Raw genomic sequence first — 27,744 nt, forward strand, 5'->3', positions numbered from 1 at the left:
ATATATAATTCATTCATTCATTCAATATTTATTTATATAAAAAGTTTTTTATTATTTGTATAATTGATTTAAATAATTTAATTTCCTTTTTATTTATAATTTTTTTTGTATTTCTATTTTATTTTCATAAATATAAATGTCAAAAAGATAATATTATTTTTAGAATGTATTATTACTATTATTTTCAGAAACGGTGAAAGGAAAGGTCATTCAGTGAGTGGTTCGGTTGTTTGAGCTGCACTCTCACCTGCCTTCCTCACAGTCTGTTAGCCTGATCATTTTGAATCTGCCCTTTGATTGGAGCATCGTAGCCCCCTACTAGGTTTTTATGAGCCGAATGAAGTTTTACAGTGTTATTCTGGGCCGGCTTGCTGGTCCAATTACTTTAACTCTCCCCACGGCGTCACTTAAAAGATAAGAGGGCCAGGTAGGCTTGAGAGAGACAAAAAGGGGACATGTGGGAAGTTTTTAGGACAGAAGTTCTTTAGCAGATAAACCTCCTCTAATGAAGATGAATGCATGTGTGTGTGACAGGTTTTATGCATGAAACTATCTGTGCAGGTATTCTACTTGAAACTGGAATTGTTTTTTGATTAGTGTGTGTATGTGGAAATAATATTTCCATCAGTCCTGTTCAGAAACAAGTGTATGGTGTAATGATGCCGTTGTCCGTAACGAGATCCATATTGAGCTCCATATTGTTTATCGTTCAGGTGCTGAGTCTCTCTTATGGCTTCAGCAGAGCACCAACTGAATGTGGCTGCAATGAGGGATATGACAGGAATGGCCATATTAAATTTCTTCTCGGCTAACAGTAAATTTTTCCATTCTGATGTCAAGAATGCAGAGCATCTGGGAGCAGAGGACAGAACGAAAGAGAGGGAGGGAGAGAGGAACGTTAGTAGCGGCTGCAGCAAGCACTTTGGGAGCACTTTATCGATTTCCAGCCATTTATCCTCCTCTTTTCCATCTCTCCTCTTTTTCTCTCTCTCTACTGCCACAGGGATGCAGAACTGTAACACAAGGATTTGTTGCCACTGGAATAGCTCCCTGTTTCCAATTACATCAGAATGAAAATTTCCACTTCATTTTACCAAATGCAGGAGAAAGGAGAGGTAGAAAAGCCGAGGGAGAAGGAATTTCATTTATTTTGTATTTTCTTTTTTTTTTATGTCCCCATTTTCAGGAATTAGAGATATCTATCGCTGTCAACAAGCAGAACGCATTCAGTTCCGAATATCTGGTGTGTTTGCTGAAGTGAAAAAAGGGTCTAAACATCTTTATACACAAGGTTTAAAAGCTACAAACAAGCAATCTACATTTACTTTATTGCATATTCACAATACTAGAGTGTTGCTAAGTGGTTGCTAGGGTGCTCTGGGTGGTGACTTACTAACCCATGTCAAAAGAGCCAACCATTTTGTCTCTGATATTCTGGTCACGCATGGATCTGATCTTTCAGTGTAGTAGCTAGACTTTCAAAAACCCAACTTAAAATTCAAGCTTGTCCTTTTCCTTTTGCCTTTCCACCCTTTTTGGGGTATAGGCCGTCAACCAGGGCTCAGCAGGCATCTCTATCTTGGGCTTTCCTCTCGCCAGAGCCAGAGGTCTTGTCAGATGTAGTCTTCTGTTATTTTTCTGGTGTGATTGAGCTCTGATATAGACAAAATGTGTCCTGTCACATGGAATCAGTGTGTGATTGGACTGAATCTTTTCTACAGTTGTTGAAATGGCTGCTTCAGGATCACATTTCCTCCTGTGAGATTCTGGGCTCCAGAGATGGTCATTTGAGGGATGGTTTGACCTTGGCTACTGTGCCTCTAGATCAGAATGAAAAAAGCCAACTTTTTTTGTGATCTTTTCCTCTTATGTGTGTCCACATGTTGACAAGCACCTCATGGCTCCAGCATGTGGAAAAAAACACCAGGGGCCTGATGTATAAATGTTGCATATATACGTAATTTTTCATGCACATATTGAGATTTATAAAAAAAAATATTTTAGCGTAAATGAGTACCATACGGATACTCGATGATTTAAACTCTGTTTTACATCTGATATACACATTTAGATAAAATATGCCACTCTCATTAATGGAGTTAAGTACTGAAATGTGTGTGCTGTTAGTGTCGTGCACAGACAGACAGTAGTCTGATGATAACCATTTTCATTGTCTTCCCAGTATTATGAAAAATACCAGTGTATTTGAGGGATAGAATTTGAAGGAAACTGAAAAAAAAGACACACGCACGTTTTATTTTTAAAATGTTTTGTCAGTGATGCGCTCTGTCAGAAAATTATTTATACTGCAAAAAAATAAGTCCTATCTGTTTCCATTTTAAAAATATATAAACATTCTAAAATATACTTTATAGGCAAAATTGCATAAATTTGATTTGCTTAAAGCAATAAAAAAAATGCTATTTGGCCAGTGGAAAAAATTGAAAAATGTAATTAATTTATTTATTCTAAAACAAGGCAAGCATCCTGAATGACTTTTAGCTATGTAATGTGACGGCACATCTCATATTTTCCTAAGGTTTTTTTTTTTTTTTTTTTTTTTTTTTTACTGTAAAACATTGGTATCCCGTGGATGGGAATATGCATGGAAAAAATATGCAGATGACATTAAACTCATAAATGGTTATTTCGGGAGGAGATGGATGTGTACACAATCTTCTGCTGACTAAGTTTTTTTTTCAAAATGGAATTTTGCGCAGGTTCTGGCGTACACATTATTTTATAAATCTGAAAACTTTTGTGCATATGCTAAATCTAGCTTTTGGGTGTACGCACACTTTTAGGATGAAATCTATGGAAAGTTTTATACACGAGGCCCCAGGACCTTAAAATTAAATTTTTTTTTAAACCAAGTGAATTTTTTTGTGTGTAAAATTACAGAATCACTCAGTATATTTCTGTTTTAAATAAATGGTGTTCCTTTGAACTTTCTATTCATCAAAGAATCCTGAAAAAAACTGCATCATGGTTTCCAGAAACATAAGCAGCAGAAATGTTTTGTGTCTTGAGCACCAAATCAGCATGATTTCTGAAGGATCATGTGAAGACTGGAGAAATGGAGAAATGACTGCTGAAAATTCAGCTTTGAATCCATCACAGGAATAAATTGTTCTAAAATATAAATTTATTTTAAATTGTAATAATTTCACAATATTTACAGTATTTAATCATTAACTGTATTTGGCCTTGGTGAGCATAAAAGAAATATTACATACCTCAAACTTTTCTGAATGCCTCTTTACATGGTCTTATACTGTAAATTGCCACATAAACGTCCATCAACGGGTATTTTAATTTAAAGTTACTGCTACAAATTCACATTTGCAACCATTTAAGTTGCAGAAGTACGAATTTAAGTACGAGTACGAATTGTTTATTGCTTAAAGCAATTAGTAGGATGACACAGTGCATGCACTACTGATGTATAGGACTAGACACCATTTAGTGTGCGACTGTGTGTTTAATTGGAGTAGATGGTCCAGAACATGCTAGTAGGTTTGGGAGATCCTGGGCGAGAGCTCTGATGTGGTGTTGTGGTTAAAGAGGCTGGAGCTGAGAACACTGCGATGAAACCCTACAATGGACTCAGAATGCCAAAAGAGCATGCGTGTTTGTGTACTTCATGCACATCTGCTGTTTAGACCCAGATCAAAGATCACTACAACTCGGACCTTTGTGTAGCCAGATCATTTTCTCTCTCTCCCCCCTCTACTGTAATATGTCAGCTCCGGAGGGCCTCTCTTTTTCTCTGTGGATGTAGCTTTTCTGTTTTAGGAGGTAAATCAAAGGAAAAATGAATGAAAGTATGCAGAGTGCAGCTGTTCTTGTTTTCATATTTCCATTCACTCGCTCAGTTTTCTCACAGACAGGCATGAACCATGTTCTCAGAGTATCACCTGAAATGCTGACCCCTAAGGTGGTTATATGCATGAGTGTGTATTTGCATGACATTTATATTGCTTCACAGAGTCAGTCTCTCAGCACTTGAAGGAGAGAAGTACGGCCCAGTGTTCATTTTCTGCTGCACAGTTCACTGAGATGAGTGTGTGTGAATCTTTTTGCACTATTGACTCTTGAACCCTTCCAAACAAGACATTCAAAGAAAGCCATTTTACTGTTCCTTTTCGAAATGTGGCCTGTGTTGTAAATCTTTCTGGTCTGGTTTTCTGCCAGTTGTCCTCTTCTTGGCTAGTGTGAGGCCAACAGGAGCCAGACAAGGAGCCAACGGAGCATATTTCCCATGCGGACAGTCTCTATTGTGGCGTGTGTTTGTGTGTTTGTATGCGCTGTCCTTGTTTCTTTTTTCAGGCCCTTATGTGAGCGGCTAAGAATATCTGTGTTCCAGAAAACCATCATGTCTGCATCACTTAAGCGTTTGTGCGTGTCTGTGTGTATTGTTTAACTCCAGACAGTTTGGATGACCTTGCTGCCTTCCTAACAGCCTGTGTAATTAAAGTTGCTCTCCATGCCCTGTGCTGCTGACCCATAATGCTGTGAATTTGAGAAGCAGGTCCTTCCGGCCTCTGCTCCGCCCTGTTGTATTCCAGCACTGCCATTGATGTCTGAGGAACGCTGTTATTTTCTGGAGGCCACTGGGAAGTGTAGGCGTGTGAAAAGGAAACACTGCTTGGCATAGCATTCTTTCACATCCCGTCCGGTATATTTGGCCTAGCGGCCAATAATGTTCAGTTTACACAGATTCTTTTATAGGCTGCTGGGACACATAAGGTTAGATGTTGAGTTTTAAACTCTGCCCCCTTTTTTAGATTAAAGGTACGACATTGACACGGTGTGACTGTTACACTGGTTAAAATAGCTGATTTCACTGGATTCATTTAAACATTGTTGGAAACATTTGGGATAATGCAAGTACATGTCAACAAAATATATAACTTCTAGTGGTTTTTGGATATTTTAATGAAAAAAATCTTACATATTGTGCCTTTAAACTGACCTAGAGCTCTAGGAAAGACTGTCTGGCCATCTTGCACTTTCAGCTCAAGTGTTGATGTATGAATCTGACAGCAGAAAATATGAAAACTGTCATTTGCTCATGTCATTCCAAACCTGTATGACTTTTTTCATGTGTGCAACATAAAAGAATTTGAGAAATTGCTTTATTGTTTATTTGTCCTTTCAGTGGAATTAAATGGTCTCAAAAACTGTTTGTTTACCAACATTCTTCAAAATATATTTTGTGTTCCACAGTCAGTCAAACAGGTTTGGACATGATGAGAATTTTCATTTTTGGGTCAGTTACTTTCTTAATAGTAGTCGTCATATCTACCTTCCACTGCAGTATTTGCGTGCGCATAAGCATCTTATAAAGACCTGGGTGGTGTTTGCTTGTTTAAACATCACAGGCATCCTAATGAAACTTTAGGGATTTGATTCACAGTTCCAGTTGTGATTCCTAGAAAAACAGGAAATATCCAGACAAAGGGAGGAAGTAAGGTGCACTCTGGGAGAGGATTTTTTTTTACCCTCAGTTTGACCCATTGAGCATGCTAAATTAAACCATAATGTTTTCACTTTTTGGTTTTTGATGCACTGATGTTTGAAGACTATACTAACGTCACACCATCTTAGAGGTTATCACTGGAGAATGATCTTCATAACTGATCTGACATGCTTCAGGTGACCGTTATGGGAATTGTTTGCATCCATCTATATTTTCTCTTTGGGTATTGGGAGTGTGTGTGTAATGTGTTTCCTGTATTTCCTCTGCAGGTCTGTATGAGCTGTTGTCTGTATTGCCGTCTCAGCTGCAGCCTCATGTTGAGAGCGCAGATGACCGCTCCTTTCTACACGCTATGTTTGGGGAGAGGAGTCTATATTCATTGGTCAAGGTGAGTGTGTATGTGTGTGTGTGAGAGAGAAATGTTAGACATAAACTACTCTAAGTCTTGTCATAACACACTAGGTCACTAAATCTCTCTGTCATTGCATCATTGTAATTTGTTGTTTAAGGGTAGTTTTGTTTTTTGTTTAGTTGGTTGTACAAGTGGTGATCTAAAGGCACATCCAGAAAAAGTAAAATCGTGATTATTATTGAATGTGAACGGTTTCAGACTTGAAATAGGGATGCAGGCTGTTGTTGTTGCTAAATCTAAATCTGTGTTTAAGGCCAGTTTTAATTTCATCTTTCCCTTATTTACTTGTACTCTCCGGCTTGTCTTTTTGAGTGTGGATTTACACAAGTTTTCTCATGCTACTTTTGGGAAGTCAGTTTAATCAGGTTGTGCTATGCCTGTGCTTATCGGCTTTCACTTGTTTTACCTGCAGTTCCTTTAATTTGGCCATTTTTCTCCCCCTCATTTTGTTCATGCTCAATCACTGCTGTCACTAATGCTCAGATACGTATAATCATTGTTAATACATACTGTAGTTCACTGGCCGTATTGGTCCCATTGTACATGTTGTAGGCTGAGTTGGCCTGTCCTCCAGAAGTCCTCTATATAACAGTCTACCCGCTGAGGCAGAAGAGGTCTGACAGGCAGGACAGCGGACCACAGTCTAAGCCAAAGACCTCTGCTCTCTTTTCTCCGTGCAATTAAAGCAGGGTTTCACACATGTCCCACTGCACTCTGTTCCTCTGCCAAGGTGCCACTCCAGAGAGCCTTACAGGAAATCTGACACAACCTGTAATTTCCACCTAGGTTAAGTTTGTCTCTGTGTGTGTGTCTATATAAGACAAAGGGGAAAACAAAAGGAAGAGAAGGATAATTTGGAAACTTTCCTAGTTTAGAATTTAGAAACTCTTCTAGCGAGAAGTAAATTGTTCGTTAACACTTTACTTAAAGCCTTTATGTATAATGCATTATACGCCCAATTGTTCTTTCCTATAGACTCTATCCTATAAAGTTTGATTAGAATATTGTTTTTTTTTTTTTTTGTATGGCTGCAAATACACTAATCCAATATTTCAAATAATTTTTGATTGAAGATTGAACCCCCCATAACACACACACACACACACCTACCTAATTTTTAGTTCGTAAGCTTAACACAGCTGTGAGATCAGCTGCTAATGCCTATGTTTTTTTTTCTATGGTACAAGACAAAACCAGATTCAGCACATACTCCTGTATTCAGCCTTCCAGGGGCTACACTGCACGCACCTGTGGGAGCTGGGGAAAGGTGACCTCCTCTGAGGAGTCTGACATTTAGGTCTGCGGTCTCATTAGCTGTGTGAAGCTCAAAGCTCGTTTACTCTTACTTGCTTTTCCCCGGACAGTGTGCTTGAGGTGCCCAATCTGGCCTCGTTTCAGGGATTTCTACCATGGAAAAAACTGTTTTTGTGAAGCTTAGCTCTAAGTGACCAGGGAGTGGGATAGTGGGTCTCATTCACTAATATATCTCTCTCTCAGGTCAGTAGAAACATGGGCCGGTTCTATTAGCGTAAAGGAGGGTACCTGACTCTGGCGAATGGCCACTAATTTTTGTTTACACACATGTACACTCATTTCCCTCTGTTTACTACTGTAGATATGTGGACATTCATCCACCGCTTGCATTTCCCTCTTCCATAACACACAGGTTTCTTAAGCATGCAACATTCATACACATTTAAAACGTGTTGTTTGTCATTTTCGGACAAATGATCATGCCGCAGTATAGGGGTGGGCGGTACACCGGTGTCATAGTCATCACCGGTGTGACATTGCGCCACGACATGGATTTTCTAATACCGTCAATACCGTAATAAATCAATTATGTTCCTTGAACGGCTGCATTTACATCAATAATATCTAATTCTAAATAACAGGGCTGACTTCTAATGGATTCGACGATTCGATTCGGAGAGGTCTGATTCGACTATGAACCTCATAGTCGAATACATGGGCGTCAGTTTGGTTTGAAATGTGCTGGGGACAGAGACGCATTCGCATTTTCAGAAGGGCTGGGTACCATTTTTATTTTATTTTTTCGCTTTCGCGCAGGTCATGTTTTGAAAGACGATGTCCTGTAGCTTACTAATGTAAATAAATAAAAATGTATTCAAAAATCTGCTTCACATTTTCAGCAGGGCTGCGGAGCGGCTGTGGGTTGACTCCACACGGTTCTCATGTGCGTTAAAAAGCTTTACGTGGTTTAATGTAAACAACGATTACCAAATTTCCCTCTCATATTGCTCCTCATAACCACTGAAAATGGTAAAAAAAATCGAACCCGGAGTCCAATTATTGTGGACGTTATCTGATATTAAGCGTTTCTGCTTCACATTTTCAGCAGGGCTGCGGAGCGGCTGTGAGTTGACTCCACGCGGTTCTCATGTGCGAGTTGACTCCACACGGTTCTCATGTGCTTTACGTGGTTTAATGTACCTAAACAACCATCACCAAATTTCTCTCTCATATTGCTCCTCATGTTTATGAAATGTTATGATATATGTGTGATATATGTGTTTTAGCTCTTTTGTTTGAAATGGAAAAAATCTAGCTGCTATCTAAAAAAAAAAAGAAAAAAAAAAGGTTCGACTATCAGTCGACTACGGCAAAATCTAACGAATCAGATTCGACTATGAAAATCCTTAGTCGAAAACAGCCCTAGTTATTACACTGCTAATTTTTGTTTTGTTGTACACTGTTAAGTAAGATCTTTAGGTTTTTTGCAAAATAAATGTTGAGAATGCATAATACTCTCCCATGTCTCTTTTTGATAAGGATACCTACCATTTACTTATTATATTATAAAAATATTAACTTTATTCACATACTAAAGAGAGACAGGACAGGCTAAAAAGTTGTACCGTGATATTATACCGTCACCGTTCAAAAGATGAAAAATACTGTGATATTAATTTTAGGTCATATCGCCCACCCCTACCGCAGTATATTGTGGATACCTGTGTATATATTAATTATTGTTTGTATTCTTGTTTGGTTTATTTTGGAAGCATTTTTTTTTTTGCTTTTTTTTTTTTTTTAGTTTATAAACTTGGCAAAAACCAGTTATAAAATCACTTCCATTCTCACCATATTAAAGTTTTCCATATGCAGTCAGGAAGTTCAAATCTCTCACTTATCTACTTATCAGTTTATAACACAGATGGAGACGTCTGCCCTACTGTTGAATGTGAGATGCTGAAGATGTATTTGTTGGAGTCCCCGCCGCTGGCAGTTACGGCTATACATTTTCCTACTTAATACCGAGCCACCATATTAATGTTTGTGAAGTCTCTTAAAGAGCAGCTGGTGTCTGATTCTGATTCTTTATAATCTGTATTCTGCATCCAAAATAAATTTCCAGAGTAATACAAGCCTTCTGCATTCTGTGTCTGGACTCTGCATGCTCCAGAGTCAACAAATGCATATCTCATTGCACACATATGCTTGAGTGAGAGTGTGTATTTTTATGTGCACGCACATGTGCGTTTGTCAGGGTAACTGAATGTGCTTGGGATGGAATGCAGACATATATTATGCAGTATATGTTTAATCCATAAAGCCACTGACGTATTACATTATACTTGCAATTAGAGCATAGTGCTAGGTTACGGACACAAACGGGGTTAAGACCTCATCTGAGGAAAAGTAAAGTAGGTCTCATACAAGCCCATCTGAGATCATATTCTGCCTTTACATGACGGACACCTTTTTTTCAACATCTTTCATAAGGAAAGTATGGGCTCTGTCGGCTATTTTTGGATGATCTCACCGTGTTCACAATGCTGTAGCTGCCATAAATCTGAATTGGCGTATTGAAAGTGCCACACATGCAGTAAATGGGTGTCATTCCTTTGAGTTGTGAAAGTGGATATTAGAAATTGGGAATAAACTGCAAAGATTGTTGCCCTTCATTTCTGTAATGGATACGCTGGTTTAAATGTTAATGTTATTGAAGTTTAAGTTCTGACATGTACCTTTTACCCGGAACATTAACCAGTGGATCTTCTGCACTCTGCTTGGTGTAGTCTAGTCAGAAAAAAAAAGAGTCTTCATAATGAGGAGTTAAATAGGTGTGCGTCACACCCGTCTTGTACGGTGGGGTTTGTGTAAACATCCATCTCTGACAGGCATGTCACAGTCAAGCCCGTCTGTCTGCAGGCCTTTCCTGTCTTTGCTCTCAGAAGGTCTGCGATCAGTTTGAGCGTGAGGTGATGAGGTGCAGTAGGGCACTGGTGCTGTTCTGGGGCGCACAGGCTTTGGACTGTCAGGGGTTACTCGATCCAGCTGCTCTGGTCACTGCGAGACAAGCGGAAGAGAAGAGGTCAATATCATTTCAACATAATGGGTGTTAGCAGAAGCCCAGAGCAGAAATGCTACACTGTTAATGCATACCATTGCCAGACAATTCACTTTCTCTCAGTCCTATATGCCTGCATGAATTCTGTGTTTTCCTTTAAATGTGTGCTGCCTTCCCTTCTATGTTTTCCTTCATTCCTGTTCATTTTATATATTCGAATGTGTATATCTACATATCTATTTAGGGTCTCTTCCAAAACATAGTGAGCTGTCTATGCAGGTGGCATGCTCACTTAAAGGTAGACATCTTAATTACGCTGCTTTTTATGAGGCCTTATTTTGGGCTTCATGTGCAGAGAAAGCAATACCAGATTGCACTACAACAAGCTCAAGGAAAAAAAAAAACCACAGTGGCGGACAAAATCTTCATTATTGCAAGGCAAATAGTAAATTAAACAAAATACTTTTTTTTTTTTTTTTTTTTACTAACGTCGTAAAATAACTAAATTTAGTGTTCCCTATATACAGTTCCGTTTAAAACTTTGGTCAGCAAGATTAATTTTATTATTATTATTATTATTATTATTATTATTATTATTATATTGTATAATATTTTATCATTTGTAAATGAATACTTTTCAGGAAGTATGTATCAAATTAGGATGTATTAAATTGCTTAGTGACTGTAAATATGCTTTAGTTTAAGCATTGTACTGTAAAATTATACTGTTATATCTGTAAAAACTCATTTATTTCAAATAAATGCTTTTCTTTTAAACTTGGAAAAACGTATCATGTTTTCCACAAAAGTATTAAGCAGCACAACAGTTTTCAACTTTGATAATATTAAAAAATGCTACTTGAGAATCAAATCAGCATATCAAAATGATTTTTGATGGATAATGTGACTATAGTAATGGGCTATTACTAATGGCTGCTGTAAATTCAGCTTTGCCATCAAGGGCATTTTACCCTCAAAGGTATATTAGTTGTTCCAAATTGGTCACACATAATGCCTACGTAGGTAGTACCCAGCAAGACAGCTCGAAACAATAGGGTGGCGCTGCTCTGCTGGCGACATGGAGGAGAGCTCTTGCTGCATTTTTGTTTGTTTGTTTGTTTGTAATGGAGTTTGTTACGTCCCTCTCTTGCATTTGGCACTATCGGACTCACTGTGCAAATCTGTTGGATAACATTTTTATTGTGAACTGTATGCTACGCGTGTGCGAAGCGAACTGGAGGAGAATGGCACCACTATTGCTAGCATGGCTTATCCTGTTTGGCCAAATCGTTCAGAGCTCCGCTGACGGGGTAACCAGCGGCAGCAGCCTCCTAATGTACAGCCGGACCGATCTGCTGGGACTGCGGGACAGCGGAGTGCTACCGTCGCCTGATCTGCTGCACGAGGTGCCTGGGGAGTTACAACAACACTATGGACCGGGCCTCCGTCGAGGCAGGAAGGCCAGGAAACGGGGTAGGAGAGGCGGCCTTAGACAGCGCATTCGTAGAGCTGCCAAGCTACCACTTCCACCAATGCTCCTCTGCAATCCACGTTCCTTAAAAAACAAACTGGATGATTTGCGTCAACAGGTTGGAGCCTGCTACGAGTACCGTGAGTCTGGCTTAATGGCTTTCACAGAGACCTGGTTTAGCGATGAAGTTCCAGACAACTTTATTCAAATCGAAGGTTTCTCCCACTTACGGCTAGACAGAGATGTAAACTCGGGCAAGACACGGGGGGGTGGGTTGTGCATGTACATCAAGGACAGCTGGTGTCGCAACTTTACAGTGAGAGACAAAATATGTAACCCCAACCTGGAGCTGCTATGTGTTACCATGCGGCCACATTATCTGCCTAGAGAATTCACAAACATTTTTGTGTGTGTTGTGTACGTTCCACCAGGTGGGAATGCCAGCATGGCAGCTAAAACAATCGCAGACTGTGTTCATCGCCATCTGCAGAACAAACCTGACGCTCCTATGCTGATACTTGGCGATTTTAATCATTGCAGCTTGGATAAAACCTTACCTGGATTTTATCAATATGTTAAATGTAACACTAGAAACAACAATATACTTGATAAATGCTATGGCAATATAAAAGACGCATATACTGCCAGAGCCAGGCCTCCCCTTAATAATTCTGATCATAACGTAATCCAGCTGCTTCCCAAATATCGTTCTGTCTTTAAGTGCAGTAAACCTGAAATCCAGTCTGTGAAAGTATGGTCCAGTGATAAAACGGAGGAGCTGAAGGGATGCTTTCTTTGCACTGACTGGAATATATTTTTTAAGGATGCGGACATTGACAGTGCTACTGAATCAATTTCAGCCTATATTTCTTTCTGTATTGACTCTGTTATTCCACAGAAAACGGTTAAACGATATCCTAATAATAAACCCTATATCACAAAGGGCATTAAGGACTGTATTAACAGGAAGAAAATAGCTTTTAGAACTGGGAATAAAGTAGCAGTCCGAGCTGCACAAAAAGACCTTAATCTGCAAATAAGAGCATCTCGGCTGCAGTTTAAGGAGCGGGCTGAACAAGAGTTGTCAGTTTCAAACACAAAGACTCTCTGGGACTATATCAAGAAAATGACTAATATGGACACTAATAAGAAGCCTTTGTTTGCTCAGAATGAAATTGCAAAAGCAAATGAATTGAACAATTTTTATATGCGTTTTAATTCAGACAAAACTAATGAATGTGCTGCAGTGCTAGAGAATGTATTTTGTAATGCTGACTGTAGAATTGTAATTGAGCCATATACTGTTACTAAAGTGTTTAAAAACATTCAAACAACCAAAGCAACAGGCCCTGACAACCTGTCTGCCTTTCTTTTAAAAACGTTTGCGGATGAATTGTCACCAGCGTGGCATAAATTATTTCAGCTCTCGATAGATACATGTACAGTACCAAAACTCTGGAAAAAATCGATCATTATTCCAGTACCTAAAAAGGCATGCCCTCAGGAGAATAATGACTATCGGCCTGTGGCCATTACTTCTAATGTTTTTAAAACTTTTGAGAGGCTTATGATAGAGAAACTCCACAAAGAGGTGGATGGAAATTTAGACAAATACCAATTTGCTTATACAAAACTCCGTAGTACAAGTGATGCTATTTCAACAATAATGCATCTGACCTTGAAGCACCTTGAAAGTCCCATTGCATACGCTAGACTTCTTTTTGTTGATTTTAGCTCCGCTTTTAATTCAATCCAGTCAGATATCATTCTTAAGAAATTAGCTCAGTTAAAAGTAAACCCCTTTTTAATTAGATGGTACCACTCTTTTCTGTCAGACAGGCCGCAGCAGGTGAAGTTTAACTCGTCACTGTCTGATTCAGCAGTGTGTAGCACTGGCGCCCCCCAAGGGTGTGTTAGTTCGCCACTTTTGTTTACATTATACACCAATGATTGTATCACCTCTGAGCCAAATCAATATATAGTAAAATTCTCAGATGATACTGTTCTCTTAAGTCTGCTCACTAAAGGAAATAACATAAATATCCACCAAGTTGCTATTGACAAGTTTGTCGACTGGTGCGACTCACATCAACTTCATATTAACACAATAAAAACTGTGGAAATGCTGGTAGACCCCAGATCAGCTGGTGACCAGAGCCCGGTGGTCATTCATGGTCATGACATCAAGCAGGTGACATCCTTTAAATATCTAGGAGTGTCTATTGATAATGACTTGAGCTGGCGCACACATGTTGCAGATATCTGTTCAAGAACACATCAGCGCCTATATTTCTTGCGCAGACTTAGAGTATTTGGAGTCTGTAAAAATATCATGTTAATCTTCTATAGAGCTACAATAGAGTCTATTCTTCGGTACGGTATCACAAGCTGGTTCGGAAATCTGACAGTAAAAACAAAAGGGCAAATTTTTAATCTGGTTAGGACGGCAGGTAAAATCATGGGTACACCAGCACCCCTTAACCCACAGAAGTTTTTCGAACAGGCCATATTTAATCAGGCTAAGAACACTGTATCGGATAACTCCCATGTGTTGTTCTCAGAGTTTGACCTATTGAACTCAGGAAAAAGATACAGGGTTCCTCTGTGCAAGTACAATAGGTATAAGCGCTCATTTGTTCCTCTTGCAATTAAGCTCCTAAATGATCAATGCTGTGCATGAGACCATGTACTGTCTTAATGCTATGGACATGATATGTTACTACCCTGCACAAGCAGTTTTTTAAAAAAAAAAGATGGTGATTTGCAGTTTTGCACAGCTCTCTGAGTAGCCTTATGTTTTTATGTATTATTGTTTCTTATCTGTTTTTAACTCTGTACTGGTGTCTGTCTTTGTTGTAATCTTCTCTGTAGCAATCTCTTTTTATCCGATCCAAATTTCTCCTTAGGGAGACGAATAAAGATACCTTGACCTTGACCTTGAAACGTAGCCTTTATCTCGGATGCTTTCTATACTCCTCATATTCCTTGAATTCCATATCAAGTTTCCTCTTCTCTGTATCTGTCAGCATTCAGTGTAATTGTGTTTAAAGCTGTGTTTGTTTGGCTACAGAATGTTCTTGGAGGACCCGGAGGCCAGACTGGCTGCAGTTTCTCTCACCTGCTTATGTTCTCCGCTCGTGTTTTGTCAAGGGCCTGTGGGTATTTAACGTCTGGTCCAAGAGGATTTAGACAGCGCTCCATTGTAGCGTGTGATCTGAACCCTGACCGCAAAACATAGTGTGTTTATCGAAGCATTGCTTTGTTTATTCATATGTTTTAATACTCATTACTAAAGTGTAAGTCTGAGATGAGTTAAAAACTGCATCATTTTATGATGACTAGTCAAAGGGGGTGTTCACATAAGACACATTCTTTGTCCAGAAAGAGACAGCATGCTATCGATTGCAAGGGTTTTGATGCGTTTTTAAAAGTTGAACTATTTTCAACTTGACACACCATCTTCTGGCCTCTGGCAACCAGAGTTCAATTCTTTGCTCGAGGTCCTTTGCTGATCTCGTTCCCCTCTCTCTTCTTGCCCAAGCATTCTTGTCTCATCTGTAAACTGGGGGATGTGATCAGTATTAGTGATCCGTATTGGGTCGATACTGGCCCAAAAATCCTGATCGGAGGCCCCTTAGCAGAAATTAACATGCACAATTAAATATCCGATATCTACCGATAAATTGTTTTTAAAAAATCACTCTACAAGGGATTAATGTAGAAAGACGACTTGGTTGTTTCTGTCAGATTGGTAATCTCTTTTAAAAGTTGTCTCATTTCAAACATTCTTTTTAAAGCAAAGTCAATACAAATATTAAAGCAAAAACAAAAGCTAGGAGGGTAAAAACTAAGCTATATAAACAAGTCTACCTCACTAATCGACTCGTCAACTAGCTTTACAGCTGTGACCAATTCACACTGTTCTCTGTCCTACCGTGCAATTTTAGAGTCATAAAAATGAAGCGATTGTTTATCGGTCTGCAAGGCCTCTGTGATGTAGTGGAATAGTGGTGCACTAATGCTTGATAGTATTACTTTGATTCATTGCACTCATTTCCTGCTCTTTCTTTTCTGTGGAACGTGAGCTATGATCACTGTAAGGGCTCTGTAATGGATTTTAAATGTCTGCTCTCTGGCGCTCCTGTGTGGACAGGCAGGTATCTGGAGAACGGCTCGAGCTGTAAATAAAGGCATTGAGTCTCACTCAGCCTCTGATGGAATCTAAACTGTACAGAGCAAAACCGCTCCGCCGCGACGCAGAAGGCCTAAACAGATGTCGCTCCCTGGAATGCGCAGAGACCCGGACAGTTGCGTTCCATCCTTCACTGGATCCCACATTCCATTCCTCCTCCACCGAGTGTGTGTGAGTCTATGTGTGTGTCTGAGTGGATAAGAAATATTTATGTCTCTTTTCTTTGCCTGCAAGTGTGTTTGCCGGTGTGCGAGAGATTCCACTTCGACACCACTGCTGTAGTAACAGACGGTGACCCTGCTTGGAGTTCAGTACATTTTGAGTGTTGCAAACGGAGTGACTGAAAAAGCACAGTTTGTTCGTCACAGTCCCTGACTACGGTTCTTACACGGCCAAGCTTCACCACATCACAAACGCCTCTGGAGAAGCAGATCCAGAAAAATTGTATCTTTGGCTCTCTCTCTGCCCTGGTCGATCCAGGCTCATAGCGTTCCCTTCCCTCTCCGCTTCACCATGACAACTAGCCCGGTGGCGCAGTCGTTTGTCTTCTCTTGATAAATATTTAGTCCCCTTGGTAGCGGGAGAATTTCTCATTTACTACTGTGTGCCATTACATAATATTTCACAGGACAAATTCCAGTCTAAACGTGCTGGTTGCTTCTGCATGGCTCCCGACCATGATGTTGTTCTGGTAACACAATTTCAACAAGAATGAAATGGTTGAACAGATATTTCAACACACAGCTGTTAAAAACATGTCAGAAGACTTCATTTCTTCCACACATTGTACTTTTAATTTTCATGTTAATCATCAACATGAATTTCCGTTTTACTTACAAAATCTGTCTGTCGCTTATTTGTACTGCATGCATTTTAATTACTTATTTTCACCTTGTTTTTAAAGTGTAAATAAGTCAAGTGATGAACAAAGTCAATTTATTAAAACTGCTAAATATAATTTTTTAGAAAATTTCCATTTTCATGCTGTACATTATAGTGTTGTGCTGCCTAAGTTTACTTGCTGCATTTTAACTTATTTTATTTTTTGGTGTTTTATTTTATTTTTTTATGCAAAATTATTTATTTTGACTGATATGATTACATATTTCTTGTTTTTTGGCCATAACATGAAAATAAGTATTGGTGTATCAGTATCAGTCTAGCTGTGTAGCTTAAGTGATGTGGAAAGGAATTATTCAAAGGAAAATAAAGTTGTCAGAATTTGTTTAAAGATTACATTAAAAATTACATTGGTTGTTTTCCAAAGATAAATAGTTTTCAATAAGACCAGGAACATTAGGAAAGTAAACGGGGTCAGTTTAGATTCCACATTGACTTTTAAGTGATCGCTCTGTTTCCGGTTTCTCTTCCTCTGCCTATTAGATCCACGAGAAGTTACAGTGTTATGAAGACCGTGCACCGACTCCAGTACTGGACAGCGCCGGCTCACTGGCTCAAAACGTGAGTGAACCACATGCACACACTTCCTGTTAAAAGTCAAAACACTTTTATGCTCATAAACTTTACACACTTCTGCATGGGTAAACACGCGCACACACACATGCACAATGTGTGCCTGTGAAAACACATACACAGACGTCTCACAGCATGTCTAACTTAAGACTGACTCCAGGAGGAACTTGTCATTTAAAGGAAAGAGAAAAGATGGCTGGATGTCTGGGGTAGAGAACACAAGTAGATGGGCTGCAGATGAGTGTGCGAGATGAGGCGTGGAGCATTGTGTGTGTGTCTGTATAAGACATTAGTCATCAGTATTATAAAACACTCAACATTTCAACTCTCAACGGCTTGCATAATGTAAGCTGACTACTATATCAACATGGCCGCATAGACATACACACACACACAAACCTATGTAAACTTGGAGGAGTTTACTCTGGATGTGATCACAGAGAGGAAAGACAGAAGGAAAAAACACAAAGGCGATTCAGAGAAGAGCACATCAGGTCAGCGCTGACTTTAGATGGACAAAAATGCATTTTTGCATTAAAAGATGCCACATCTGTTCAAACCAAGTGTTGTTTTGTGCACCAATCTGCATCCTCTGCTGATCCAAGAAGAGCTAATCAATCTGTTTCCTGCTCACTCATGTCTCAGTGGGCGGCAGCAACAAGTCCTCCATTAATCCATAAATCTCGACTTCCGTTACAGAACTTTCTCAACCTGCAGCTCAGATCCGCCCCTCAGATTTACACTTTCCTTCGGTGTCCCTAAAGGTCCCACACAGGGATAACCCGATATCTGCGTGTGTGTGTGTACGGATACGGTCCATCAAAGGGTCGAACAGCCAAAGCAACCAAATTACTCAGAGCCCCCTCCTGTGTTTTTTCAGACGTATCATTTTCATCCGTTGCTGTGAGGAATATACGGCGTGCTGCTGTTTTGAACGCTGTAGTGGGTTTGCCGCCACAGCTCATTCGAGTGTTAAGTTTCGCTAATGGAGCTTTAATTTATAGTGTAGCATAAAATGCCATTTTAACCTCCGCCTGGCCTACGATGCTGTCTAGCACTGACACAGCAGGCAAGCTCCTATCATGCGCACACACATTTCCATCAAAAGATTTAGCAGAAATGAAATGCACACTATTCTGAACGGCAGTATATCCCATGAAGTTAAGTAGCAGGTGTGCAGTTCTTATTCTGACCACAGTTAGGCGGTAAAGAGTTTTACTTCCACAAGCAGTTCTCAGTCTGGATAAAAACAATTGCCAGATTACAGTCCTCATTGTGTCCCGGGTGTCTTCCATTAAGCTGTGGAAAAATGGAGCGCTCCAGAGCCTGCTGGATGATACTCCACTCCACTCATTCCTCTTAGATGCTGAAGTCTGTTCTGGAGACGTCAGTCAGACAAATGCATAACTATGTCAGATTACACCAGAGCAGCAAAACGATATCCCTTATTGATTAATAAAAACCGCTTGTAGAGTTATTTTAGATGATCATTCTATTGCCAGGCATAATACAGATGTCATAAGCCAGATGTACTGTGATTTTTGCTGTCTGAAACTAAATTCTCTGATCCTAAAAGATTCTTTTGTAAAACAAAAGGCCACTGAGTGTGACATTCTCACTGATTTGCAATGAATATTAGTCAGATTTTTTGAAATCTGACTAATGACAAATTAAGTTTCTAGGTTGATTAACCACTGAAATGCACAGCACAAATGTCAGTAAATGCTATAGTTTCCTGAATTGTTCAGTTATTTGGACACTTAATGTGACACTTAATGACTGAAAAGTATTGTTTTGAAGTAAAATATATGATACTTTTGTCTTAACTTTGAACTGTGTGTGTGTGTGTGTGTGTGTGTGTGTGTGTGTGTGTGTGTGTGTGTGTGTGTGTGTGTGTGTGTGTGTGTGTGTGTGTGTGTGTGTGTGTGTGTGTGTGTGTGTGTGTGTGTGTGTGTGTGTGTGTGTGTGTGTGTGTGTGTGTGTGTGTGTGTGTGTGTGTGTGTGTGTGTGTGTGTGTGTGTGTGTGTGTGTGTGTGTGTGTGTGTGTGTGTGTGTACCTGTACCTGTACCTGTACCTGTACCTGTACCTGTTTTTCTATCCCGGTGGGGACTTCAACCTGAATGCACACAGACTCATGGGGACTCGTGTTACAGTGGGGACCTAAATTGAGGTCCCCATGGGTAAACAAGCTTATAAATCATGCAGAATTAGTTTTTTTGAAAATGTAAAAATGCAGAATGTCTCCTGTGATGGGTAGGTTTAGGGGTAGGGTTAGTGTAAGGCGACAGAATATACAGTGTGTACAGTATAAAAACCATTACGTCTATGGAGAGTCCCCACAAAGATAGTAAACCAGACATGTGTGTGTGTGTGTGTGTGTGTGTGTTTGTTTTAAGTCGTAAAGTGAGTAGGATATATAAATTTAATTCCATAATTTAAAGATAATACTTTAGGGCCACTAACCATTTGCATAATTTTTTTGTTAAGTTATGGCAACTTTAAATGAGATTATTTTCAACTGTTGGTTACAGTTATACAGTTGTTAATTACACTAGTCAACATTTGATGTGGATCAAAACCTTTCAAAGTTATACATGAGTTCTGAGCAATAACTGTTCTTGTCTTAGGATAATTTATCCACTTCAAATGTTGACTACTATATATTGACTTAGAGGAACTTATCTGTAACAAACAAATTTTTTGGTTGTTGATTACTCAAAAAAATGAAGTCGCTCCAGCTACTTGTTATACCCTACCAATTAATCTAAACTATTTCAGTTAAATTCCACAGCCATCCATTTTCCCACTATTTTTCCTGTTTCTATTAGCTATTCGATTTGCTTAGTCATAAAGCTTCTCCTTTTAGCCTCTCCATTTAGCTTTTCCGTGACACTTTGGGCCTTGTGCTGTTAAAACGAGTTAAAACGATGCAAATTAGCTGAAGTGGGATGAATGTAACTAACTCTCTGATTGGCTATCACCTGACTTGTCATGTGCAGATGTGTAGATTGCCTACCTGACGTTAAATGCGGCATCCTCGCATCCCATCACTGTTATGAGGCTGTTGCATATATGCATATACATATATCATATTAATAAAAGCTGGATCATGTGTTGCTAAATGGCATGCAGTTAATTTTTAAATATATTATATGGTGGAGAAAATGCTTTATTAATCTTACTACAAATAAAGCTCTTTCTGATTATGCCATGTTAGCCACTTGACAAAATAGTGTTGTCTCTGAGGCATGGTACAAACATGTTACTCGCGGTAAATCAAGAAAACAAGAGATTCAAACAATAAGACTAACCATTAGTGATGTCCATTCGTGAACGAATTGTTCTTATGAACTGAACCGGTCGAACCAGTACACTAAATCGGACTGAATCGTTCGGAAAAGTTTGCATCTTGCGTCAGCGCTGATCCACAACTACTCACTTTCGGACATGCCTGACAAGTCCCTCTGACTCGAAATAAACCAATATCCCGGAGTATATGTTACTCCAGTAACTCCAACAGTTCACTGAACTGAGACATGTTGTGCTGAGAGAAGTTGATGAGCACAAGCAGCTGATACTGAGCATGTGCGTACTACCAAACGTGCAGGTACAGCGGTTCTCGGATCACAGTACACAACTGAGAGCAGTTTCTTTCGGACACGTTTGACATACTGAGAACCGAGCTGAGCATGCTTGCAATTTTTTTCAGAGGGACTTGTTTCTCAAGTATTTTGTTGAACATCAATAAGTGTAACAAAAATAAAACATGTTGGAAACATTTTCACTGTATTATTTTAAAGATTTGAAACACAATGAATGGATTGTAAAACTAAACATTTACTATTATACTAAAACATTATTTTCAGGAACAGCTAATATAAATTCTAAGGTTTTAAGGGCGCAAAGTAAATGTTTATTATGGTAATCAAAACATAACGTATTAAACATACTGGAGACATGCATCGAATTTTTTGTTTTGTTGACTATATATATATTTATATGTATATATATATTTATACTTTATATGCTTGGTTTCAACGTAACTTTATTCGTTCATGAGTTATTTACAAGTTTCTGACCACTTATAAAATGTGTTCAATGTGCTGCCCATTGTGTTGGATTGTCAATGCAACCCTGTTCTCCCACTCTTCACACACTGAATGGCCCCCAAGGTCTCCCGATCTGACCCCCTTAGACTTTTATCTTTGGGGTCATCTGAAGGCAATTGTCTATGGTGTGTCATCTGAAGGCAATTGTCTATGGTGTGAAGATACGAGATGTGCAGCACCTGAAACTACGGATACTGGATGCCTGTGCTGGCATTTCTCCTGCGGTGTTGCTATCAGTGTGTGAAGAGTGGGAGAACAGGGTTGCATTGACAATCCAACACAATGGGCAGCACATTGAACACATTTTATAAGTGGTCAGAAACTTGTAAATAACTCATGAACGAATAAAGTTACGTTGAAACCAAGCACACCATTGTTTTTCTTGTGACATTACCAATAAGTTTGATGTGTCACATGGCCCTCTTCCTATTGAAAAAAACAAAAGTTGTATCCAAGATGGCCGACTTCTGAATGGCCACCATGGTCACCACCCATCTTGAGGAGTTTGCCCCCTCACATATACTAATGTGCCACAAACAGGACTTTAATATCACCAACCATTCCCATGTTATTACGGTGTATCCATATAAATGGCCCACCCTGTATATTGATTATATATAGATAGATAGATAGATAGATAGATAGATAGAGAGATAGATAGAGAGATAGAGAGATAGAGAGATAGAGATATATATATATATATATATATATATATATATATATATATATATATATATATATATAAAATAAAATTGATGAAGATCAGTTTATTCACTTTATAAGCAATCGTTTAGACATGTAAAACATCCGCGTTTGCACATCGCCTGTACAGGGTTCATTTGCAAAGCGTAAATGTAAGAAACGTATCCAAGATGATTATGATGATTACTATTATTTAACTGATGTTATGATTAACTGATAAAATGCCTTTATCTGAATTTATTTTTATCCGCCGGGATGATAGAATTGATGCCATTATGTGAGGACGTAAAATAACTGGTTAACCGTTTTTTTTTTTTTTTTACCGTTTCATTGAAACGAACTGTCCGAAAGAACCGGTTCGCGGAAAAGAACCGGACTTCCCATCACTACAGCTATTTAACGATGCTTAGTTTTCTGTCAGTAAATGTATCCAAGCATTTGCTCATCTGTATATTAAAATGCATAATATATTGAAGCTTCTTTGGTGTTTCCGTGGTTTCTATGCAAGTTAAACCAGAAATCGAGGGTAAGGCAGATATGACGTCATTGACAGGCAACACAATGACACGGGCCGTTACGGTTAAAATTGCTGATTTCTCTCGATTTAAACTTCATTGGAAACGTTTGGGATAATTTAAGTACACAAATCAACAAAATGTATAACAATATTCTAGTGGTTTTTGGATATTTAAATTTGTACATATTGCGCCTTTAATTTGAACCATTTATTGATGGATTAACATTTCATTTATAAATTCTTTTTATAATTACTCTTTGTTGCCTATTCAATATTAAGTAATTATTATGACCGCCGCTAGCGTAGCTAGCGAAAGCGGTCATATAGGGATTGTCAATGTTTTTTTTTTTTTTTTTTTTCCCGTCACCTTACTGAATTTTTCGTCAACGATACCAGGGACTGGGGCCCCCGTAAATTTTTCGTCAACGATACCAGGGACACCGAAGCACCGGGGAACATGAAATTTGGTGGGCATGTAGCCCCACTAGACTTCTAAGGAAAATTTTCGTTTGGTCCCCGGGGGCCACTCCCCCCCCGCGCTGGGCCCCCCCTAACCCAAAAAAATGCAGTTTTTCCTAAATAACTACCTGAACCGTGGCACCGAGGATGTAGAAATATATTTTTGGTATGTTGGTCTACTAGACTTTTACGGAAAAATTTTGTTTGGTCCCCGAGGGCCACTTTCCCCCCCGCGCTGGGGCCCCCGTAAATTTTTCGTCAACGATACCAGGGACACCGAAACACCGGGGAACATGAAATTTGGTGGGCATGTAGCCCCACTAGACTTCTAAGGAAAAATTTCGTTTGGTCCCCGGGGGCCACTATCCACCCCCCCCCCCCCCCCCCCCCTCGCTGGGCCCCCCCAAACCCAAAAAATGCAGTTTTGCCTAAATAACTACCTGAACCGTGGCACCGAGGATGAAGAAATTTTTATGGTATGTTGCTCTTAAAGGTGCCATATGTAACAATTGAGGTAAAAATATCCCAAAAATGAGCTACACACATCAAAAGAATGAGAAGAAATAAGGGCGATGATGTCATTAAAAAAATGTCAAGTCATAGTGCTGCAGAGATATCAACCTTAATTAGCATTAGCATTACTAGCCACGGTATTGTCGTAATACCAGTTTCGGCCATGGGAGGCGGTATACGGGCAACATAACCACCAGCCAAACATGCAATACACGAATAACTCGCACGGCTTGTGGGCGTACTTGAACCTGATGTGGAAAGTACAGCCCACTACTACATTTCAGTTCAGGGAAGAGAGCGGAAGGATGGCTGAAGCCCTTGGCAAGAGACGCCTACCACCACCCGCTGCAGGGAAAAAAACGCGCTCTGAAGCACAAATAAAATCTCAAAAAGCTATCCGCCACACTGGCGGGTGAACGATCATACCAAAATATGACATTTTAAGCGCGCACGCGCTCTTCTGCCTCTAAGAACTAGCAGAGAGAGAGAGCGAGCCCCGGCCGCGCGCGCGCGCACTCACTCACTATATTCAGAGCGGTCAAGTTTCCCCGTACTTTTTGACAAGCGTCCTTGACAGGGCGGCCAGAGCTTCTTTGCAGCTCAAGTCGGCGGCGGTGTATACAGTTTTAGTAACGCTCTATCTGTTGACGGCGCTGAGGAAAAAGCTCCCGCCACTGGAAGAAGCTGTCGCCGCCCATTTGTGTCCTCCTGCGCACCCATCAAAGCCGTGCAGAACGTCTTCAGCACTCACGGATCGCGCATACTCCGCCGCTGGCCAGGCTGCTTCTGCTTTACACACCCTGGACGCACGAAACGTAACGGAAAACATTGCAAGGTGTAATGAGACCGAATGTTTTTTGGTGACTAATGATAACTTAGCTAGAAGTGGTATTGCTAATGAAAATCAAACTTGATATATGCTGCTAAATTAGCTTCAGGCGGGCAGCGTAACACTCTAAATAGATGTTGTCCCTATTTTAACTTGTATATGTGCAGCTAAGAAGGTAGGGGCGGAGCATAGACCAATTCACTTTCTGGAGGTATACTGCCCCCATCTGGTATGGAATGTGGAGTATGACTTGATTTTTTTTTGCCAGACATGACATATGGCACCTTTAAGGGCCCACATCAACCTAGCCCATAATCACTCATTTGTGATTTGCGCCCCTCCCATAAAAAATGAAAATGCAATATTATTCTGCTTTAATCGCCCCTATCTTCAGTGGAGATGTTCAGAACTGCACCATATTTCATGTGTATGATTAACTTGACATCCTCTGGGGGTATCCTCTGCTAAGTTTCGTAGAATTTCATCCATGGGGGGGTATAAAATAAATTCATTTATGTGCACATTTAGTGACTGTACACTCATCGGCCTGTAGATGGTGCTGTTGAGCGAAGGGTTGCTGGTTTAGGATGATACTGTCACACACACACATGCAGGAATACAAACAAACGCAAGCATGCACACACACTGACATCCACACGCACAGACACACACCCATACACACACATACAAATCCACATGCACAGACACACACACACAAACACACACGCGCACACATGTACGCACACATACATACACGCACAGACACACACACACACACACACACACACACACACACACACAAAGACACACACATACACAAACACACACACACACACACACACACACACACACACACACACACACACACACACACACACACACACACACAGACAGACATGCACATACTACTACTTTTTTTAGGTATATACATAAACATGCAATACAGCCAAATTACTCAACGTCATTTATTTTTGTGGAAAGCCAGTGCAGGCCTGAGCGGCGGTCATATTTTGTACCGCGATGCGGTACATCTAGTTTACTATGCAATTAGTCTATTTATAGATTAATGTGTAAACTAATTTATTAATGCCTGTTTTTAATTCTACAATTAGTTTATTAATTAAATGCTTTATTACTATTTCCAAGACGCTTGTCGCCCTCCATACTGATCCAGTCCTCTGCAAAGCATGCTGGGAACTAGAAATCCACTACCCAATTTACCCATTTACTCAATCTAGACAATTTCATGAAGTTACTACAACTTAAATTTGAGTTTAAATTACACACAATATTAAGTTAATTATCAACATTATTATCCACTAAACTAAAAAAAAGATGTTTTCAACTTGTGTAAACCTTTTTAGTACAGTCAACTTGGATGTTTAAGTCATTTAAACTTAAATCACATTAAACTGACTAAAACAAAATGAGTTGAATCTTGTGTAACTTATTAAAAAAGTTGAAAATTGCTTAACTTATTTTGTTGAGTTAAAGCAATGTAAAAACATGTCATACTCATAACTTATTGATCATATAATTTTTTTACAGTGAAGTTAAATCACTGAATCAGAATTTTAAACTTTCAACCATGCATGTATTTAGGTTGTGATAACAGGTCCCCTGAATTACTGAGTCTACAGTACATGTATAAAAATAGTCATGAAAGACTGATGCCTGTTCTGTGCATGCTGTTTTTCTCCATGTGACCTCTGCTTGCTACAACATCAGTTGCAGTTGTTGGTATGTATCTATTGTACGCGATGGAGTTTGTGTGTGTGTCACTAAGGGTCACTGTCACCATTACTCAACTGAACGTCACCTCCCATTTGGCTGGTTACTGGAAAAGTCTACTGACATCCCAAGGGAGTGATTCTTTAAACACTGATTACAGCATTTCAACACACACACACACACACACACACACACACACATAGACACACAGACACACAAACACACACACAGACACACACACAGAGTGAGTGAGGTCAATAATAAGGTTGTGGCCCAGGAGTAACACTTCAAATGGATCTGGGGAACAAGCCCATCTTTCTGTGTCTTTCTCCTTACTTAGAGAAACAGCAACGTGTCTCTGTGCCTCATTTAGTCTGCACCTGTGCTGCTATAAATCTCTCAATCTCTTAAACATACACACACACTCTCCACCTGCTACCTGCCACAAGGGAGACATTTATACTCCAATTATTCATAATATACGCGTTCATGTCTGTATGACCAATGCATGTGTTCATGGAAGTTATAGACGCTCATTTTCTCTCGCTCTCTGGTTTCTCTTTCTCTCTCACTATCTCTCTTGTCTTTCTCTTCAGTTGACAGAGGAACTTCAAGGAAGAAGTGCAAGTAATGAGATCCAAGAGCTTGTCAAGCTACTGTCCAAACCACATGTAAAGGTAAGAGAGTAAACAACATTAAACACATTTTTGTTTGCACCATATGCCTTCAGATATAACACTTAAAGGGATACTTCACCTCTGGGAAGATGAATGTGTATTTAAAATAGGTCATTTAAGTAGAAGAAATGTTAAAAAAAAAAAATTAATATGGAGCTTTCTAGACTGAGAAAACCCAGAAAATGTATTTTTGGCTTATGTGGATGAAAGACAACAACTCCCAGAATGCACTTGCTTCGCTGCCTTAGGAGGCCACGCCTACCGGTAAGGGAGCGCAGTTGAAAACAAACAACAAGGCTAGCCTACGTGATGAGTTTGCCAGGGATTTAGAGATCGCCCAAAATGTCCGGGATTCGGCTTTTGCGTTCTACAGTCGCCATCCATTCATCATGTTTACTGTGGCGAGCAGGACGAGGCTGACGGCCCCGGGAGAACGGCGCGAGGCCGGTGGCGTCATTACTGAGACGCGCCGGGTCTCGTATCTCTCAGGGAGGAGCGGGAATTTTCTTAGCAATGTTAAAACGCACATCAACCGATCACTTGTTTAGCCTTCATGTAAACACTACATTCAGATTCACCAATCGGAATGAATTCAGTTAGATTGAAACAAGAGGTGTGCATGTAAACAATGAATGGCGACCGCAGAAAGCAAAAGCTGAATCCCGTACATTTTGAACGATCTCGACGGCCGGACAAGTCCGGGAAAAGGAGGATGGTAACCCCTACTTACTCAGCTTTCTCCTACTATTCAGCTTTCTCCACAGAACAAGAGCCTGCTAGCTTAGCTTCCAAAGAAAGACGGCTGATACTGTGTACATTATGTGAGTGAGATCCCACCCTCTATGGGCGGGTTGAACACAT

The 27,744-nt window shown here is 39.7% G+C and overlaps 1 protein-coding gene across 4 annotated transcripts in view; it reads left to right on the top strand.

Annotated features, from left to right (window-relative positions):
• mpp7a (MAGUK p55 scaffold protein 7a) overlaps positions 1–27,744 on the top strand; it is a 132,681-nt gene that overhangs the window by 39,492 nt on the left and 65,445 nt on the right. For all 4 annotated transcript variants that reach the window (XM_081393688.1, XM_081393691.1, XM_081393690.1 and 1 more), the window contains exons 4-6: positions 5,752–5,870; positions 17,256–17,333; positions 26,803–26,883. In XM_081393688.1, the coding sequence (XP_081249814.1) occupies positions 5,752–5,870; positions 17,256–17,333; positions 26,803–26,883 (278 nt within the window). The remainder of the gene's footprint in view (positions 1–5,751; positions 5,871–17,255; positions 17,334–26,802; positions 26,884–27,744) is intronic.

Source organism: Scardinius erythrophthalmus (assembly GCF_964197995.2).
Source record: "Scardinius erythrophthalmus genome assembly, chromosome: 18".
In the NCBI taxonomy this organism is placed as follows: domain Eukaryota; kingdom Metazoa; phylum Chordata; class Actinopteri; order Cypriniformes; family Leuciscidae; genus Scardinius; species Scardinius erythrophthalmus.